Source organism: Aulostomus chinensis, chromosome 19 (assembly GCF_037954235.1).
Source record: "Aulostomus chinensis isolate RoL2024-O1b breed Wild chromosome 19, RoL_Achi_v1.0, whole genome shotgun sequence".
NCBI classification, from domain to species: domain Eukaryota; kingdom Metazoa; phylum Chordata; class Actinopteri; order Syngnathiformes; family Aulostomidae; genus Aulostomus; species Aulostomus chinensis.
This window is the reverse complement of record NC_141338.1, coordinates 4200805-4219192: the sequence shown is the minus strand read 5'-3', so window position 1 is coordinate 4219192 and position 18388 is coordinate 4200805. Positions and strand designations below refer to the sequence as shown.

Below are 18388 nucleotides of genomic sequence, written 5' to 3'. Positions count from 1 at the left end.
TGAACAAGGAGCAATCACAATCCACCGCTTGACGCTCATCAGACGGGTCTCTGACCAGCTGTTTTTGACCTCAAGTGAACGGCGCCTCAGCTGTTGTCACCTTTAAATCTCACCGCCGGTTTGCACACAAGACACCCGTCAGGTGCGACCCTGTGGCGGATGAGTAGAACTGCTCGTGGCGTTTTGTCCACCCCAGGGTTGTGCGTTTTTTTTAGTAATGTGGAGGAAAGTTTGTAAAAATGGACTGAATTGCTCTGTTCAGCCTCTCCACTCAGACCTTGTTGGATGTTGACGTCCTTTCAGCTGTCTGGAGGAGTGGAGCAGGTTTTTGCATTTCTCAAAGCACTCCTGCACATGCCCACTTGGCCCCCCTGGGCTGAAACACAATGCAGTTCGGTAAGAAAAGAGACCAGCGGGGTTCTGGTAAGACGCTGGTGAGAGGGTTGTTTTTGAGGACTCTGGGCTGAGCCCGTCAGATAACCCTGAGCTCTGGCAGTCACACCACACCACAACTCCTGTACCGTCCAATAAAACTAACCTGAGTGGATGCCATTGAAGTTCTCTCCAACACCAGAGCAGTTAATTATTAAACATTTCTTCCCTGTTAACAGTGACAAGAGCACAGCGCCTCATAGCAATGAGCCGATTAGTTTCGCCGCGGCCAGTCCGAGCGCCGTAATCACGGAAACTATGCAGCCTTCGCTTTTTATCTTCGCTGCAAGTCAACGGCGTGATAAAGCGTCTACAGCTTCAGCACAACCGACCTCTTTTAAATCCTGGGCTCCAAATGTCAGCAGCGCCCACCCCAGGCGCTCAAGTTGCATAACTGGTCGATGTGAGCGTCAAGAGGTCCGTGACCCTCGGTGACCCCTCACCTGCCCGCATAGAGGGTCAGTTTAAACTGTTCAGGTAGTGAGTGAATGCCTGCCGTGTTCATTTAGGCAGGTGAATTGTTTCAGTTCATCATTCATCAAATGACCTTCGTTTCATAATTAGGCATCCCAGTTTGAATTAGATTTAGGAGAATAAAAGCATTTTGAGCTTGTTTTGGTCTTTTCAGGTTTGTTTTTATTTTCGGGTGGCGGTGGCGGTGGTGGGGGGGGGTGGGGGAAGCTGATTTCAGTTTCATCCATTTAAGTTCCAGCCGTTTTACACCAACTTGATTGTTAGCTTTGGTCAATTTCTCCAAATTCAACATGGCGCAGTCCAGTCACATCAGTGCAGGCAAAACTCTTGAAAAAAACAAAACTAAAACAGTACACAACAACACAGTAGATTTTATATTTAAGAATAATTGACTTTTATTCCCCTCATTAAAAAACAAAAAACAACTCCATATAAAACTGAGTTCTACGGCCTTGTTTCGTCGGAATAACCTACAGTTACGGAGCACATAAGGTGCCGGTATAAAAGGAGTTTGAACATCATAAATATACATTAATTCTTGGAATCAGAGTCAAAAAAGTCACAGATCACACGAAGCGGAAGACAATGCGGGTTTTTGGTTTGAACGCAGCTTTAAACAGTCTTGTGCTTCACATTTTGAACAGCATGTCCACGCACTTCAGATGAGACAGCAGTAAATGTGCACCTTCTCCTCAGCGGTGACGGACGCCGCGCCCATTTGGGACGACTGAGATGGATCACATTCACACAGGCATCAACAACCAAAGTTACAGCAGAGATTTCAACCAGGATCAAGTCACTGGAGCCACAGCAGGACCATCACCGCCCCGTAAACTGACTGGATTTGATACGAACACTGTTGAACTGAGGCCATGTTCACCCTGTACACTGACTTTAACCAATAAAGCAGAAGTTTTTCCCGGACGGGAAGTTAAAACATTGTTATGCTTTCTATCGATTTAAAAAACCAACAACAACAAAAAAATAACTCGGGTTGAGTGTTTCTCACACTTAAAGCTGTTAAATACGATCACATTTTCAGAGGAAAGCTTAAATAAGACTTGGTTCTTGGTGAATTTGTGAGAGTGGCATTGATTGGCTGAGATGGCTTGAAACAAGCAGTCAAGAAACAACAACAACAACAAAAAAGCTTTTAATAACAAATTCAAACGAGTTTGATTTAATTTCTGGATTTTCAATTATTAAAAGTAATGCACTTTTAAAAATATGCTTTTGGGGGAAATTCTGATGGCGTCACCCTTTGAAAAATGCAAAAAAAACAACAAACCAAAAAGTCCACATAGACGAACAAAGGAAACGTAAAAATACAATATTTTTTTGCGTCACTACACAAAAGGAACTCAAGTGGAGATTTTGGAGATCCTATGCAGTGCCAGTCAAAAAAACAAAAACCAAATAATTTGATCACAAATAATTGCACAAAAGATGCTTTTAAAATATATATATATATATATATATATATATAACATCTGGCACCTACAGAAAAATAAGAGGTAGAGCTACAAACAGATACAACGTACATCTACATTTCGCGATGGATGAAGACCATAGAAGGACTCTTCAAATAAAACAGGAAGTTGAATGGGAGGCCATGATTCAGATTTCAACGGCAAATCATTTACAGCCGAAATTCTCAAAACAATAAATATAGAAAAAGTGGAAAAATAAAGACGAGACAACAAAAACGCAACTTGAGATCATTCCAGTCGGTGGTGTTCACTTTGTCTGTTGTTGAATATGCAGCCTACACTTAATTAATATGCCCATAAACACTATTAATATCCTCCCCGACTGCGACCTTTTGTTCACTATTATTGCTGTACCTGCAATGTAGTTTAGATTTAAGACTGTTAAAAAAAAAAAAACCAGCACTGACGAGGATGGAAAAAAATAAAACTGTTCTGAAATTCGTGTACAGAGTGACACAAATTGATTTATACATCTTAAGCTGGATGCTTGATAAATTATTTGCATATATATTAAGAAGATATTCATGTGCTATGAAACCTTTACAAGCCCTTTGTTTTCTGCAGCAGCTCATGCAGATCTCGTCTCCCGTCTGGTTTAAAAGTTCAATATTTCCTAGTGTTTCTTTTTCTTTCTCTCTCTCTCTTTTTTTTTATTTTTTTTTTTTTATAAAAATATCTCCAGCCATTAGGATTGAAATCTTCACAAAATCTGTAAAATACTACAAGTATAAAACTACGTTCAGTGGTGCTGGATACTTCCTTCATTCACAGGTCAGTTTCAGAGCCCTTCTTCCAGGCGAAACCGTTGTCCTCAGAGTCGCGGTTGATTCGGATCTGAGGCAAACCTTTTGTGTAGGAACCTTTCTCCAGACTGGAAGAGGAACACAGAGTTTTACAAACGGGGCGTCTTCTGACTTCAAAGTTGTGCGGCGTTTATGGGGGATATATGATGCAAATACCAGCTGGTACTCACTTACTCAGCCACTGTGGGAAAGTAGTGCTCAGCACGACGAATGTGGGTCAAGGAAAGTCTTGGATTGATCTCCTAGGGAGAAGAACAAGGAAGGTTTTCAGCAATTCACAGAAATGTCAAATGGAAAGCTGGAATGGAAAGGACAGGAAAGGAAAGGACCGTAATAAAGTGCTGCAGGAAGCCGTCTTACAACATGCTAACAAGTTAACGATGTTAAATGCCGGCATGGAGGGAAATACCAGGCTCCTGAGTTTAAAGCTCTTCGTGTGTCTCAAAAGCGGAGGTTGCTAAGAAGCAGCAGCGAGGTGCGTTGTTGACATCATGAATTCTGTGTGTAGTTTGTTTTGTAGTCATTCACGTGGAAAAATCATAAAGTGGCGTTTATCGAATGTGCGACTCTCATAAACGCTGTTGCGAACAGAAAAAATATATCTTAAACAACAACCCTACTGGCAGCGAGGCCAACTCTCGATTCAGGGAATAACAGTGGAACCTGAAGAAGACAACTTTAACGGTACGGAGTGTCTGTTAGAGCAGACGAGGGACGTCTGAGGTGTTATCCTGAAACAGAGCATGCAAGAAGAACTGGTCGGGCAGGGAAACGGGAGCATGAAGCCTTGAGAAGCAAAGGGAAGAGCGCGAAGCCCTGGAAGCGACGGCAAAGCAAACCCTGGCTCGTACTCACTATCCACACTTTTAGTCCCCAACATGGGCTCCTGCTCCATCATATCCATAGAGATTTTTATACTGGGGATATTGTCATGGTAGGGATAGTCGGACTGTGGAGGAGGAGGACGCCACAACATTAACACTTTTACAAACACCGAGGATGTACAGGAGGATGTTGACAATCTCAAGATACGTGGAAGCTGCTTCTTTCTTTTTTTTTAAACTTACAAAGTCCATTTCACTGTCGATGCTTCCCTTCTTCTTGCTTTTCTTTTTCTTCTCATCTTCCTTCTTCTTTTTGTCTTTCTCTGGGATGACGTCATCCAGGTAGCTGAGGTCGTGCTGGGAGAACACGTAGTCCATAGCCTTGCGGACGGCAACCAAAGCCAATATCTACAGACAGAGAAGGTTCGGTGTTGGTCTCCAAGCCCAGATACTGATCGCAATGTTACGACAGCGCCGAGCCGTTTCTCACCATGACAGGGAAGATGATGGCCGCCACAGTGGACTTGAGGATCCAGAGGAGGGCCAGACACAAACACTGGATGAAGGTGAAGAGGTGGATGCGTCTCTGGGGGACGTGTCGCAGGTAGATCAGGTCCGGCTGGTGCTTGGCCGGCATGAGGAGGAGCTGCAGGCGATCCATGAACTGAAGCAGCGGACAAAGGGACGCGGCTTAGGGGAGACTGGAGAGGCATTTGCATATACAACCATGTTCTTTGCATGAAAGATGACGCAGACATCCTCTGTTGATGAAGTCATTATCTCCAACAACACAGCATTAAAAATTCTGCTGCATAAATGCTGACACGACCAGCTGATTTAACACAACCGAGGTGGAATTTCACCGACTGTGAGGAGTGGCGAGTTTTTGAGGCACGTTTCATGATCTTTAGCACTGCGTCCTCTCTCACCATCCCGGTCAGTCACTTTCAAAGCATTTTCAAAGCAAATAGACGACAATACTGCACGGAACACCTGTGTAGAGTTCTCAAGCTACCTGCTCCAGCGTTGCTCTGATTAGTTCACATTCGGAGGTTAACTTGCTTGATGCAGTTTGACGTCCAAGCAGATTTACTCACCTGGACACCGTTGAGTGATGCCACTCCCATGTAGAGGAACACGCCGTAGAGCACCGGCATGGGAATGAACTGGAAGGGGAGAGTGCAATTGTGAGAGGCTATTAATTTAATTTAGCGCATTAAAGAACTACATTTCCACTTTGACATTTCTATTTTCAAGACTAAGCTACTGAAAGGTATTTTTGGCAACATCGCTTGGTTTTAAAAATAGTCCCCAAGCAGCTTTTCTCAGAACCTTCTTTCAGTTAAGAGTCTAGTTTACTTGCACCGGGTGTCTGCCTGCAGGTTGTATAACTGAAGAATTAAGAGCATTCACAAAAAATGAGAAGCAGGTTCGAAAGCTTCTTTATCAAAATAAGGCATATTTAAGATATAAGTAGATAAAAAATCACGGTGGGATTTTTTTTTTTTTTTTTTTGCTGCAGCCACTTTAATGTGAGTCTAGGCACGGAAATTCCTCTCCAGAGCCACTACTGGGAATGTCCACAAGGGGGAGTAGTAGCTCCAACAATCTCCACTCACTGACTGCACATTTTTTGTTGGACAGTTTAATGAGGGAATGGAAACTGGAGAAGGCCCTTGGCTGTAATCGGAGCTTAAGCCCTGATGAGCATGCTTATTTCACATCACATTACTTCAAGTGTGAGAGTTCCTAATTGGATGAACTTAAGATTTTAAATAATTCTAAATTTCTAGAGAGGTGACAGGAGTTTGTCCTAAAAGAGAAAGACAGTAATCCATATTTCCAAGGAAGAATTAAGAAAATCGGGGCCCTACCTTGAGGATGGGGGCCATGAACACCGACAGTCCGGTCAGGATGAACACAAAGATACCGGTGACTCTCTGCTCCCTGAATACGAGGGGAAACAACAAAAATACAATTTAACCGAAAGAGTTTAAGAGTGCAAGAATTTGTGATGTTGCAAGGAATCATGGGAGTTATTGTCATTGTTAAACATCGATCAGAATAACAATCAATAACGATTCATTTGAGATGTGCCGATTCATGTTTGTGTCATTTCATTCTGAAAAAAAAAAAAAAGAGCTGCTCATAAAGTTAGCAACTAAAACTTTAACTTGCTAACGTTCGCGTTCCACGAATGTAGCCAACGTCACCTGTGGGGCTGCCAGATTTCTTATCTGTAGTCAAGACAACCGCACTTCTGAAAACTGTTTCCAACAGCTGTTAAAACCCTAGTTCATGGTGAGGAGAAGTGTTAGCCTGCTTGTGAGGCGAACACGCTAGCTAACGTGAGCAAGCCAGCCAACGTGAGCGAGCTAGCTAACGTGAGCGAGCCAGCCAACGTGAGCGAGCTAGCTAACGTGAGCGAGCCAGCCAACGTGAGCGAGCTAGCTAACGTGAGCGAGCCAGCCAACGTTGGCTCGCAAAAATCACTTTTGTTGATGCAATACAATGTTTCAGGACAGCAAAATGTGCATTTCTTGCTTTCACTGTACCACTTCTACATTATGCCCCCTGTTTCTTAGGCAGTAAAAACAAGTTGGATCAGTCAACTGTCTTGGAAATTGGCATGAAATTAACGAATAAAATTTGTTGTTGTAAAAATGCTGTTAAGAGAATTTTATATGACGGGCGACCAACGGATATGGAGCCAACTAGAATTACATGGATTGTCTTTGCCCATTGCTGGAAACGTTCTGGTTTATTTGTTGCTTTAAGGCATTTGAATGCATAATTGTTAGATATTAAATCTTCACTTGATAAATGGTGGCATCAAACAGAGCTTGAAAGGTGCAACGTGATGGCTCATCAAAACAGAGCCCTCCTCTCATAAGTCCCATGATGTCATCAGGCCTTATCTTGAAAGGGAGCCGTCATGGAAAGTGGGTAACATTGTTCATGTCGTCAAGTTGGATTCCTTTCACTGACACTCACATAAATGTATTCTCATGAACCGCTCTGTGTGACCATCTATGGTTAATTCTGAGCGCATAAGAGCCCTGTCCATAAAATATCATTTATTGGAAGAAAAACTGAACAGCTCTTTAACTTCAGAGGCCGACGCGAGCTCGTCTTGCATGCGAGTTTTTCACATGGATTCTTCACACAACTTTAAATCTAAGTGCTTTTGTCAAGCTACCAACTGAGGGATTAATTTACACCTGGGATCCAGAATGAAAGTAATTAACTGCCTGGCCCTGTTATAAGCAGACAATACTTTGGTTAAATGGAAGCAGAGTCCCCTGTTCCTCCGTGGACTGTGTGAACTCACCTGACTCCCAGGAATTTGGGCTGCTCCCCGGGGGCCGACGTCTCGGTCTCCATCTTCAGAGAATCGATGTGGGCGATGGAGATGACGGTGGCGGCCACGTACCAGGGCAGACCCATGAAGGAGCAGATCACCATGAGGATGGCCACCCAGAACAGGTCTAAGTGATAGCCGGCCCCTTTCTGGGGACAGACATCAGAGCTCATCAGGTCGAGGGGACGTAGCTCGCGTTGAATCGAGATGTAGAGATTAAATATGGATAAAGAACGAGTTGTGCAACGAGGATTTCTACAGGCATCAAAATGAGCTCATGACCGCCACCAATCAAGGAGATTAGAAATCTGGGATTGAGTCGTCGCCACCATGTAGGACATTGTGTTCATTAAGAAAATTTACTTTCATCAACTGTTATGGAGAAGCGTTTCTACTCTAGGATTACATAGATACAATACAGTAAACAATTATATAATCATATTTTGGGACAGATCCATTCAACATGCTAGAAATGGCGTTTTATTGTATTTATTTACACATTTGTTTTGACTGAGGATTCCAGCCTTTAGGTGCCGGATCGACATCGTTATCACCTTCCCCGTATCATCGCAGGGAAACTGAGGCGTGACACCAACCTTGAGTTTGTGCTCTTTCCTGTTGACAATCACAGCCGTGATCTGCTGATCCATGAATATCAGGATGGTGACCAGCAGGGCAGGGAGTGCTGCTGCAAGGTACACCCACCAGGGGTTCCCTCCAAAAGGAGAAATAAACCAGCCCCTTTTTGCATTTGTGGGCTAGAAAACAACAATGACAAATAATGTTCAAGCGAGCCGTTCAGTTCTTTCTACACTCACACAGCCCTGATACCTTAAAACTGGTTCTTACACCAAAAAAAAAACCAGATGATTTAATTACACTTTTAATAAGTTCTAACTGAGCCGGTTCTGAAATTACAGGTGCATCATTACAAGACACAAATCTGGGAACCACCGCTTGATCAGGCTTTGTGGCAAAAACAAAGCCGGCTCTGTGCTGGCAACTATGAGGCTGCCTGTGTTCTCACATCAGTCATAGCGGAGCGGTTATTTGATGCAGGTAGCCACTCTGCTAGCCTGTCATTCCCCTGAGAAACATCAGAGCCCAGCAATCTCAAAGCCCGACGCCGTCTTAATATCAGGAAATATGTATCACTTACTGGGCCAACTACAAAGACAGCATTATTACGGGATTTCAAAGAATTACAAAGACTTTCTGGCAGAAACAGGGATCATTACCAGTATAATCAGAGGGAACCTGCACCTGGCTGGGCTATTGTCACACGAATAATTCCGTGCACTGATTTTCAAGCATGCTATGAAATGTTAAGTACCTTTTCTTGTGGCTGCTGAGGAAGGAAAACTAACCTTGAATTCACTTGGCACTATGAGCTTTGGAGTGTCCACACCGACTAAGGCGTCCACGCCACAGAAGAGGAAGATGGTCAAGATGATGGCGAAGTCGCTGATGAGCTTCCTCACCTGGAAGAGGTCAATGTGCACGGGTTTGATGGGGCTTCTTGCATTTTCAATTACTTGTACTTTGAGAAGGGTGTAGTTCTTTGTCAAACACACAATTTGTTAGAGAGAGAACAAACAGACGAGAATTAACTTAGTGAGGACATTTTTAGGAATAGTTATAGTGAGCTGACAGGAATTTACCAGGCCCTGAAATACAAACAGGGTTTTCCCCTCATTTTCCTCCACGACTGTACATCGCTAATTAGCCCTGCTGAGCTGTCCTGCTCGTTGCTCTACTTCTGCTGCTGCTCTGGGGACGACCACACGCTTCCTCCATGAAATGTGGAAGTCGCATGTTTTCACATGACGGAATAGAGTTTCATCACAAACAGGAGCCCTAACTGACGAGAGGAGGCGTTCACCAGGACACCCCCTCCCCCCCCCACGGCCTCCCACGCCAAATCAAGCCAGAGGCGACACAGGGACCCGGACCAGCAGCCAATAGACCCTTGCACTACCTGGGCACCCGCACACAAGGGTTTGGATTAAAACTGATTTATTTTTTATTTTTTTTAATTGAATCGATGAGCTTCATTTAACTGGTAAATTTATTTGAGAAGTCATTTTTGTACCTCGAAGACTTTTAAAAGTACAGTTTCAGTGACCAGTAAATTTCGATAAAAATCTGAGCATAAATATTGCTATCAGATTAAAAATGTCACTCTTCATCTTTCCAAGTTTTCACAGAGCCAAACAACGACGGCGAAATGCGGCTCCAGCGCATGAATTTAAGCAGCATTGCAGGTTTTCGGTACACTGAGTTCAGACTTCGGTGGGCTGGGACGTGTCAGCACCTCCCTCACGTGGTGGTTTCAGATCTTTTAGTACAACTAAAGTGTAGCAAATACATATAAAAGACCTAAGTGTGTGTGTGTGTGTGTGTGTAGTGAGAAGATCAAAAACGAGTGCCGCCGCTCACTGTGGTGGGGAAGAAGCGGCTGGTCTTGAACTTCTTCAGAGCCATGGAGCAGGTGTAGGTACCAAAGAACAAGATGAAGGACATCAGGGTGATGTCAGGCACGTAGCCACAGGCCTCTCCGACCAGCTGCCCTCCGTACTTCTCACACTGGTGCCTGGTCAGGGACGCCCAGGTGGCATTCTCCAACTATAGTCACAAGCACAAAGAGAGGCTTTTTCTTTTAAAAAAAAAAAATTCATCTCTTTTAAGCAACAATTATAAAAAAAACAAAAACATTTGGTCAGTGAAATGTGTTCCAAAAACCGTTAACAGTACATACCACATCAGAACTGTTTGTCCAGGGAACGACATCAAGGTGTTCAGATGAGTTACCTTGAAAAGAGAAACAATAATATCACTCACTTGCAACGTTGGATCCGAGTCAACATCTCTTTCTCAATCACGGCTGCCAAGTGACTCATGGCACAGAAACTGATAGGACTGTTGAGAAATTAAACGCTGGTATCCAGAGACCAAAACATGCTAGTATCATTTATTATCCTCACTGTAAACACCGTAGAAGAAAGTTGAAAGCTTTGTTTATCACACAATAGTAATATCACTGGCCTGTAGGGCAAAAACCAATATCACCAGTCAGCTTTCATTATCTGGTATCACTGGTGATACTGATGACGCCCTGAAACTATCAAAAACATGTTTTTTAGGTAAACGCTGGTTCAAGATTACGGAGGGATGATGTCGGACAAGGGCACGGTTGGCGTGTTCTTATCCAGTGACAAAGTCATTCTCCCCAGAGCCAGACAAGAAGAGAGGGATTCTCTCCTGTGCTGCGGTAGCAGCTGAGACCTACAGGCTGCTGGTTAGCTTAGCGCAATGAATGGTTGTGGATGTAGAGCTTAGCATACTGTACCGCAGTCCAAAGTCATCAAATACACCTTTATCTGATTTTTGCTTGCATTGATATGGACTGCTTTCCAGACAGGGCGCAGTAATTTGACATGGCTTGCTCCTCTGACAGTTTCAGCAGTTTCCTGGGTTGTGCTGAGAGTTAGGACTACCTACCAGGCAAGCAGCGGCAGTCGTAGTGCGTGATGAGGTCTGGATCGAATCCTGAGTTGATTGGGTGGTGATCTGCCAGCTTTATCATCTTTTTAAAAGCATCATAGATGAAGATGAAGCTGATAAGTGCAGAGAAGCCTTCCTCAGTGAAGCGTGTGAAGTACTGCACCAGGAAGCTAGCATCTGTGGCGACCAGCACCAGACAGAATATACCCGACCACAAGCCGATCCACAGCCGGAACTCCAAATAGTCGAAGCCATTGTCTCTAAAAAAGAGAGGGATCAGTTCAGTGTTTATTCACATACCTCAGGGTACTACTTATAATATATACTTTACTTCCTGTTACTCCTGTTTAACCTGTATTATGTTCACATAGTTCTAATTTGCTTTTAAAAAGGTTTATACATTCGTCAAGTGCTGACGATCTTGATCTGATGCTGTTCACATACTATTTATGTTAAATTCTCCTTTGTTCTTGCTGCTGTAACAATGTAAATTTCCCCACTGTGGGACAATTAAAGGTTTATCTTATCTTATCTTATAGCGCAACCAAAAAGGTCAACGGTGGGACGTATCTGTATCTATGTACATGTCTCTGGCTGCTGCAGACAGACCAGCAGCCGTCGCTGACTCAGCAGCTGAAGGTATGGAAAAATCTGCAGCACACAAAAGCACCAGCACTCTTCACTGACATTGTAAAATTAAATGAGTGTAAATTATTAATACTGGAACAGTGTTTGGTAATGCTAGAGGACTGAGAGAGAGGAGGGAGAGTACAGAGAGAGAGAGACGCCAACATTTAAAACTCATTCATATCAGGTGGACATGACATGGCATCCATGTGAATAAATATTTACCATTAGTTTCCTTCACCCCATCGATTGCCCTATTATTTCACTCTGGTGTTTTACAAAAGTGTGTGTGCTGCTGGTCCTTGAGTCAATTTATGACAGGAAGTCAAAAAACTCCCGGGAAATTAAAAATGTTAGTTGCTGCCAAGAGATTTACTGTAAGGACACAAAGTTCAAGTGGAAATTTCCCCGTTGTGTCTCGAATAAAGGATTATGTTATTTTTAAAAGTTCAAGTGAGCCATTGTTGAAACAAACAAAAGGTTAAAACATTGAATATCAATAACAGGTAGGTTCTATTTCCCATGTGGGTGTGGATATCATCTCCTTAAAAGCACAAATATCTGGGTTTTCAAAGATTACAATCTATAAATCCAGATTTTGCTGCTGGTATGAACTCTGTTTTACCCATGGAAAAAAAAAAAAAATTCACAGGTTTTAAAGCAGCTAAATGGCTTGAAATTACTCACTTGCTGAAGTTGAAGAGGAGCCTTTCAAAGACAAGCACTGGGCCTGTGCTGCTGAGAATAGTCAGAGGCTGCCCGGCCAGCAAGCAGAACACTGCTCCTGTCAATGCTGTGCCCAGGAAACTTTCCAACACCCCCTGCAAGACAGAAAAACACATACAGACTTTATGCACAGCTCCAGTTAGATCTTCAAAAATACGTAGGAGGGATGAGAGCGCGCATTCATATGGTCAACTATGTGGAACTGAAATGGAACAATTTCCTCTATTTTCTTCCGTAACTCCCAGAGCTGCTGAGCATCCTTAGAGGGAGAGTTGTTATATGCACATCATGTAGTTCCAAGACTAGAAAAACCGCATCCATGTGTGAAAGAGCGTGGCTGGTGAGCACAAACGTAGGAATGCGTGGTCCAGTCTTCAGACTGTCTACAAAACTGGATTAAATGAATTCACAGACTAAAAGTAAACTACAAATGGTTACAGGGTCTCCTCCTCTTGGCTCATGCAGCAGCCTTCCTCTAAATTTGATGAAAATCAGGCTCACTTTTCATGCAGTGAGCAGACCAACAGCTCGGAAAACAGCTGTCAAACTTCACACTAAACCAGACAAGGAGCAAGTGGAACATCATCGGGAATGTTTTATTCATGTTTATTAAATGTTGGTGGCTTTGGGTAAGTGCACCGGCGCTACTAAACATCAATAGCATAATTCTGCCGACTCAACTGGAAGCCGTGTTTTCCCTGAATACATTTGACAACTGCAGGGCTGAACCATCAGGACCGGCCTGTTTCGATTCCACCCACGTCAGTTGTTTAAGCCCATCTAACAAGTAGGTTGCACTGTACAAATGCAGCCCATTTACCAGTTAATCCAAAATAGATGCAGTTTATTTTTTGACAAGTAGACTCTTGGACTTGCTGAAAAAGGTCGGGTAAGGGCAGGGATTCCCTCTGGGAGGGGGGGAGGCTGACGGAATGATCAGCAGTGGTGGAGGTGGGTAGAGGGAGAGGAAACGTAGCCATGACGAGGCCACAGTGGCTGAGTAATCTGGATCTGTGGTTATTTACAGCCTGGGTAAATCCCAGAGGCTGCTGCTCTCCGCAGGTCTAAGATGCAGCTCTTTGCTAGGACAGAGGCCAAAGCAAGTACCTTCGTCACAGCTGAGCCTTCTACACTCGGCTTTCTGGGGCAGCAGCGATGCTGCAGTGGATACATTTATCACACTATTATACAAGAAGCTATCCTGCCAACAGCAGGTGTGAAGGATGGATGAATTACAAGCCTTTGAGCTCCAAATTAGCAGGCTAATCAGCTAAGGGTGTTTCCTTCGTTAGTTTATAATTAAAGAGCGACGGACGTGGGGCCAACACACTGCATGCTACACATTTGTTTACTGCTGAAACACTGAAATGATTGAATGGCATGAGTGCGAGAGCTACTGTCTTCGACCAAAGTGAACAAGAGGAAGCAAGACTCCTGTAAAAAAACAAAAAACAAAAAAAACAACCCAAAACAGACTGATTCTGCATAAGAATTTGTCAGGGGAGAACAAAACATTTACTCAAAAGAGAAATGATATGTAAAATATCGATTTATGGCCATTAGTGAATCTGTTTTAAAAAGGAACGCGCACATTTTTGTGGAGATACACCGACTGTCCATCCTCCCCGACTCAGACACTATGATGGATACCCTACGCTCCTCGGTGCCTGCAGTAGAGACCCGAGACCGGCTGACCACCAGTTAACTTAGTTGCCCCTAAGGCAGCACAGAGGAGGGAGGGGCCTATTTTCTTGTTTGGGCTAAAAAGTTGGTGTGTGTTTGAACTACAGAGTCATTAACTTTCATGGTCACATTTAGGACAGGGTTTCTCTTTTAGACTCCACTGTGTCAGCAGTAACAACAAAACCTGCAAGTCAAGTTAGTTCAAGGTCAGTGAGACACGTATTGTGTCTTCAAGTCAGCTGTAGACGCCAGCAGTTTCACTCTGGGAACAAAGTTCACGGTGGGGGAGCCAAGGTTTACCTGCATGTTTTCCGTGGCATCGCCAAGCAGGCCTCCAAAGGTGATGGCGTTGGTGACCGTGCCCAGGTAGATGAACAAGATGGTCGACAGAGACTGGATGTGCAGCGCATCATAGAAGTCACTGGCAAAGAAGGGTAACTTCCTCTTGATGTCCAGAATCAAACCTCCGCAGAATCTTCAAGACCGAAGAACTCAGGTCAGTGGGTGCAACATCATTTCACTTGAGTCAGTCGTTACAAACACAACGAAGGGAACAAAGATCCCTTTGGAAGCATTTCCTAATTTCATAAGAAGTGTTGCAATCATGGACATTTTCCTTTTGAGCTTTTTGTAGAATATTTCCCAATATGGGAACCTAATGATGAACTAATACATTTATTTGTAAATTTGTTTACCAAGTTGTGCAAGTTTAAGTGACAATCTGGAAGATAATGTCCTAAGCAGGCTCCAAGGGGAGGGCTTACGCAATCAATATTAGTTTAAAATGTTCTACTAATACATTGATAATCATAATGGAAAATACATACTTTGAGTTAGAAAACACACAGGATGGACCCAACATACCAGAATTCAAAACTGAGCCATTAGCAAATGGAAACGTCAGACTTCATCATGTGGCGTACTGTGAAAATCATGGAAACTTAATAAAACTAATTACTTTCTGGTGCGCTGCAGCTCCTGTCCAACCTCGTGTCCTCCTCCTCCTCCGTGTCCTGCATCATGGGGAGTGTCTCCGTTCATCTGCGGCGGCTCTAATCCAGCATACATGTTCTTCCTTTGGACAGACGACATGACAAGTCAAACCGCAAGCTGTCGATAAATTCAAGCAGGCAGGCATCTTGGCCCGCTGCCGATAAAAAAATCTGGGAGAATCATTTTTTGCAAATAGACCTTGTAAACGTAACCTTTTCAAAAGGATTTAACAATAAATTTATGTTAGTAAAGGCAATTAGATGAAACTGATGATGAATCATTGTTTACCAAATAGATCAACAATTTATTTTCTCTACCATAGCAACAGCTTAGCGTGTTGGCTAAACGCTAACCGGTGATTTTGTATTTCGCGTCGTTCGGTAACTGACATTTATGACCAAAGTCTACAGGAGGCGAGTCAGATTCAAGCTCAAATTTAAATGGAACAAAACCACAAAAAAAAAAATCCCAGTTCTTTGCCTGCTTGTTAAATTCTTATTTGATGAACTGGAAGTTTGCAAAACTTTCTTTATACCAACAAGGAATTGGATCACCACAATGTTTTTTTCAACAGTTGGTCATATTAACTTTGATTTTTAACTTTAATCATGATTTAATACCAGATGAGACACATTTCATTTGAATTTGACATTAATCAAGCAAGACTTTTATTTCAAATATAAAAAGAGGTTTGGCTCAGTTCAGTGATTTAGCAGATGAAGCATCAGATTATGTTCAAATTCAAGGGTTTTTCAAGAAGTACAAACAAATGTAACATTTATTTCTAACCTGCCGCACAAAGATAGAACTTAAGTATTTTCAAAACTTTCAAGAACCAGAGTCTAGCTTTAAGAATAAAAACAGAATGAACCTATGCACGTTCGCTTAGATTTAATAATCCCGTCATTTGGATTACGTCACAGGAATTAGAGCGGACCTCTTATCCGAGGAGGGCAGGGACTTGGGGGGCTCTATCCTGATGTCAGGATCCCACTCCCCAGGTGGTAAGACGATGACCTCATCCAGAAACTCCTCAATACCCGCCAGCAGGTCCTGCCTGTCCTTCGCTTTGTAGGCGATATCATGGAACACCTGCCGGTAAACATACACAACAACCCGATTAGTGATTAACTCATCAATATTGTAACAACTCCCTGAATTATTAATGGAGGGTTCCAGAGGAAAACTTTGGAGTTGGAACTAAAATGATGATAAGACTGTTCCGACAAATCATAACAAGAATTCACTGAGCATCAACAAAGAATGAATCATCTGTGGGGTCCCAGGATCAAAGAGGTAGAGTAATAGTACATAGTGTAAGCTTGATAACACACACACACACACACACACACCTGATAAAACCTGTGACACAACTCTGGATGGCCAGGAGGGTAAAGGTTAACTTAAGGAAATCTTGGAAAAATACTTCCTACTCTGCCATATTGACATACGAGGTAGATTGGGAGGACACGTGGGAATTTGAGGGCCGGGGGCTCGAGGGGCTGTGAGCTGTGTGCTAACATTCCTGGCAACATAGACGGGTGAAGTCAGGAGAAGTGAAGATTTGAAGCAGACAGCTGCTGTATGTGGAGTCTGAGGAGATACTTTCCCACAATTAGAGATAAATCATACAGGCCAACTGTGCTTCCAATAAGTACACAGAATCTTGTAAAAAAAACAAACAAAAAAACCAACATAAAATAAGGAACATTTTCTATTTAGATTCAATTTTCATTTTTAAGTAGCTTCCAAGGCCATTTTAATTGCTAGTTTCACACCTGTCCGGAGGAACCACACTGGATCTCCCAATAAACATGACTTTACTCTTGTTTGTTGATGAGATCCAGTTGTAAAAAAACCTCAACAATTGAAACACAAAACATGAATTCCACAACATTTGTTAGGTTTAGATTTCTGTCCTAATGTACCTCGTCTGACATCAGGGTGGCGATCGCTCTTCCAATCTCATGATAGGACTTCGATTTACCTTTGGGGCCCAGTAGCACAAAGAGAAACCTGATACACAAGACAAAACCAAATCATTTAAATGGTCGGAGGCGGCAAGCTCATCAATGTGATGGACTATTAATTGTCTAGCTAACGGTGCAACATTTAGGAGCCCTACCTTGTGGGCACAGGGACCTCGGTGAGGGCACCCAACATGACGGCCTGCTGCAGACGCACGAACGCCACAAAGGGAGTCTCCAGGAAATCCACCTCTCCAACCAGAACGTTCGATGCCTCTGCGTCACGGGGCAGTTTTTTCATGAACTTGTTCTTCAGCTGGCGTGACGAGAGAAAACAAAAGAGGAGCACGAGCCACAATAAGTGTGTTTTATTTAGAATGGAGGTCATTTATCGCCATCCGTGTTAACACAATCCGATGAAATGTGTTACACGGGTTTATCATAGAATATTCTGTCATTCATATTCCTGGGTCAGTCCGGCTGGTGACTGAAGATGCTCCTGCACTCTACGTCTGAGTTTCTGTTGAAATTCAAACTAAAACCCTGTTTCATGGTACATTTTAATCAATTTCTTGCAAATCATGCAGAAGTCTGGGCTTGGAGCTGAATTTGAGACACATGCCGCAACCTGGACCGTCTGTTGTAAAGCAGTTTGACTGCTGTGCTTGCTGCTTATCAATGCTGCAAAAACTCCACTAGGACTTCATTTTGCGATTGAAATGTAAAAAAATGTTTGCAACACACTTTGATACTGTGACCACAATCCTAATTTCACACGTCATCAATGGATTATTGCAGCGGCACTGTCTTATTCAGAGTTAAAGGCGATTCAAATGTGGCTATAACTGAATGGCACGGTATCTTCATGCTTAAATAATCATAGTTCCCGCCCTTTCAGCATTATTGCTGAACAAAAACGTCTAATAAACAAAGTAGACGTGCAAAGTCAACACATTTGGATCTTTCAAAAAGAACCTACAAAGATAAGCTGTGGATAAAAAGGGGGGGGGGAGAGAGCCAGGAGATGATTAACTGTTCTGATGTCAAAAGACCAGAAAAATGTGCAGTTTCATTAACCGTCCCTGGAGCGTAATTAAGGTGCTTACATTTTAACTCGACAGATCTTTTTTCCTTTTTCATGCGTTGTGTCAGCAGGCTGGTTTACTGTCAGCTATCATGAGTCATGACAGGAGGAAAAACTGCACGCATTGATAGAAACTCACACAACGTCGGTGGAAACAGTGAGCTTTTGTTGCACAGAGCTGAAAGAGCCAGGGGTCTTAGCTGTCGGTGCCTCACAAGCTCATGCAAACACACAGTTAAACACATGACGCTGCATAGTACCGCTTTGTGAACACTGACCTTAAAGCGATACTTCAACCAAAACTGAATTTGCCTTTTAATGACTCAACGTTAGATGTATTGAACTCACGAAGATGGTTTTTTTCCCCCCTGCATGATTTAGCTGGTGAACAAACGTGAGCACGTTCAGCTGAATGCTAGC

General features: G+C 43.1%; 1 protein-coding gene across 8 annotated transcripts in view; it reads right to left on the bottom strand.

Moving 5' to 3' along the window:
- Positions 1-1284: 1284 nt before the first annotated feature.
- The window catches only part of LOC147243715 (electrogenic sodium bicarbonate cotransporter 1-like), a 34984-nt gene continuing 17880 nt past the window's right edge, over positions 1285-18388 (bottom strand). For 3 of the 8 annotated variants that reach the window (XM_086188082.1, XM_086188076.1, XM_086188081.1), the window contains 19 exons: positions 17043-17200; positions 16846-16933; positions 15855-16009; positions 14883-14999; positions 14225-14399; positions 12203-12336; positions 10886-11148; positions 10143-10195; positions 9824-10009; positions 8752-8865; positions 7981-8142; positions 7355-7533; positions 5898-5970; positions 5121-5189; positions 4514-4687; positions 4267-4431; positions 4055-4148; positions 3374-3441; positions 1285-3267 (listed from right to left, as the gene is read on the bottom strand). In XM_086188082.1, the coding sequence (XP_086044208.1) occupies positions 3398-3441; positions 4055-4148; positions 4267-4431; positions 4514-4687; positions 5121-5189; positions 5898-5970; positions 7355-7533; positions 7981-8142; positions 8752-8865; positions 9824-10009; positions 10143-10195; positions 10886-11148; positions 12203-12336; positions 14225-14399; positions 14883-14999; positions 15855-16009; positions 16846-16933; positions 17043-17200 (2403 nt within the window). In that variant the 3' untranslated portion in view covers positions 1285-3267; positions 3374-3397. Of the gene's footprint in view, positions 3268-3369; positions 3442-4054; positions 4149-4266; positions 4432-4513; positions 4688-5120; positions 5190-5897; positions 5971-7354; positions 7534-7980; positions 8143-8751; positions 8866-9823; positions 10010-10142; positions 10196-10885; positions 11149-12202; positions 12337-14224; positions 14400-14882; positions 15000-15854; positions 16010-16845; positions 16934-17042; positions 17201-18388 lie in introns of all 8 variants that reach the window. The other 5 variants (XM_086188078.1, XM_086188075.1, XM_086188079.1 and 2 more) reach the window with 3 other exon arrangements.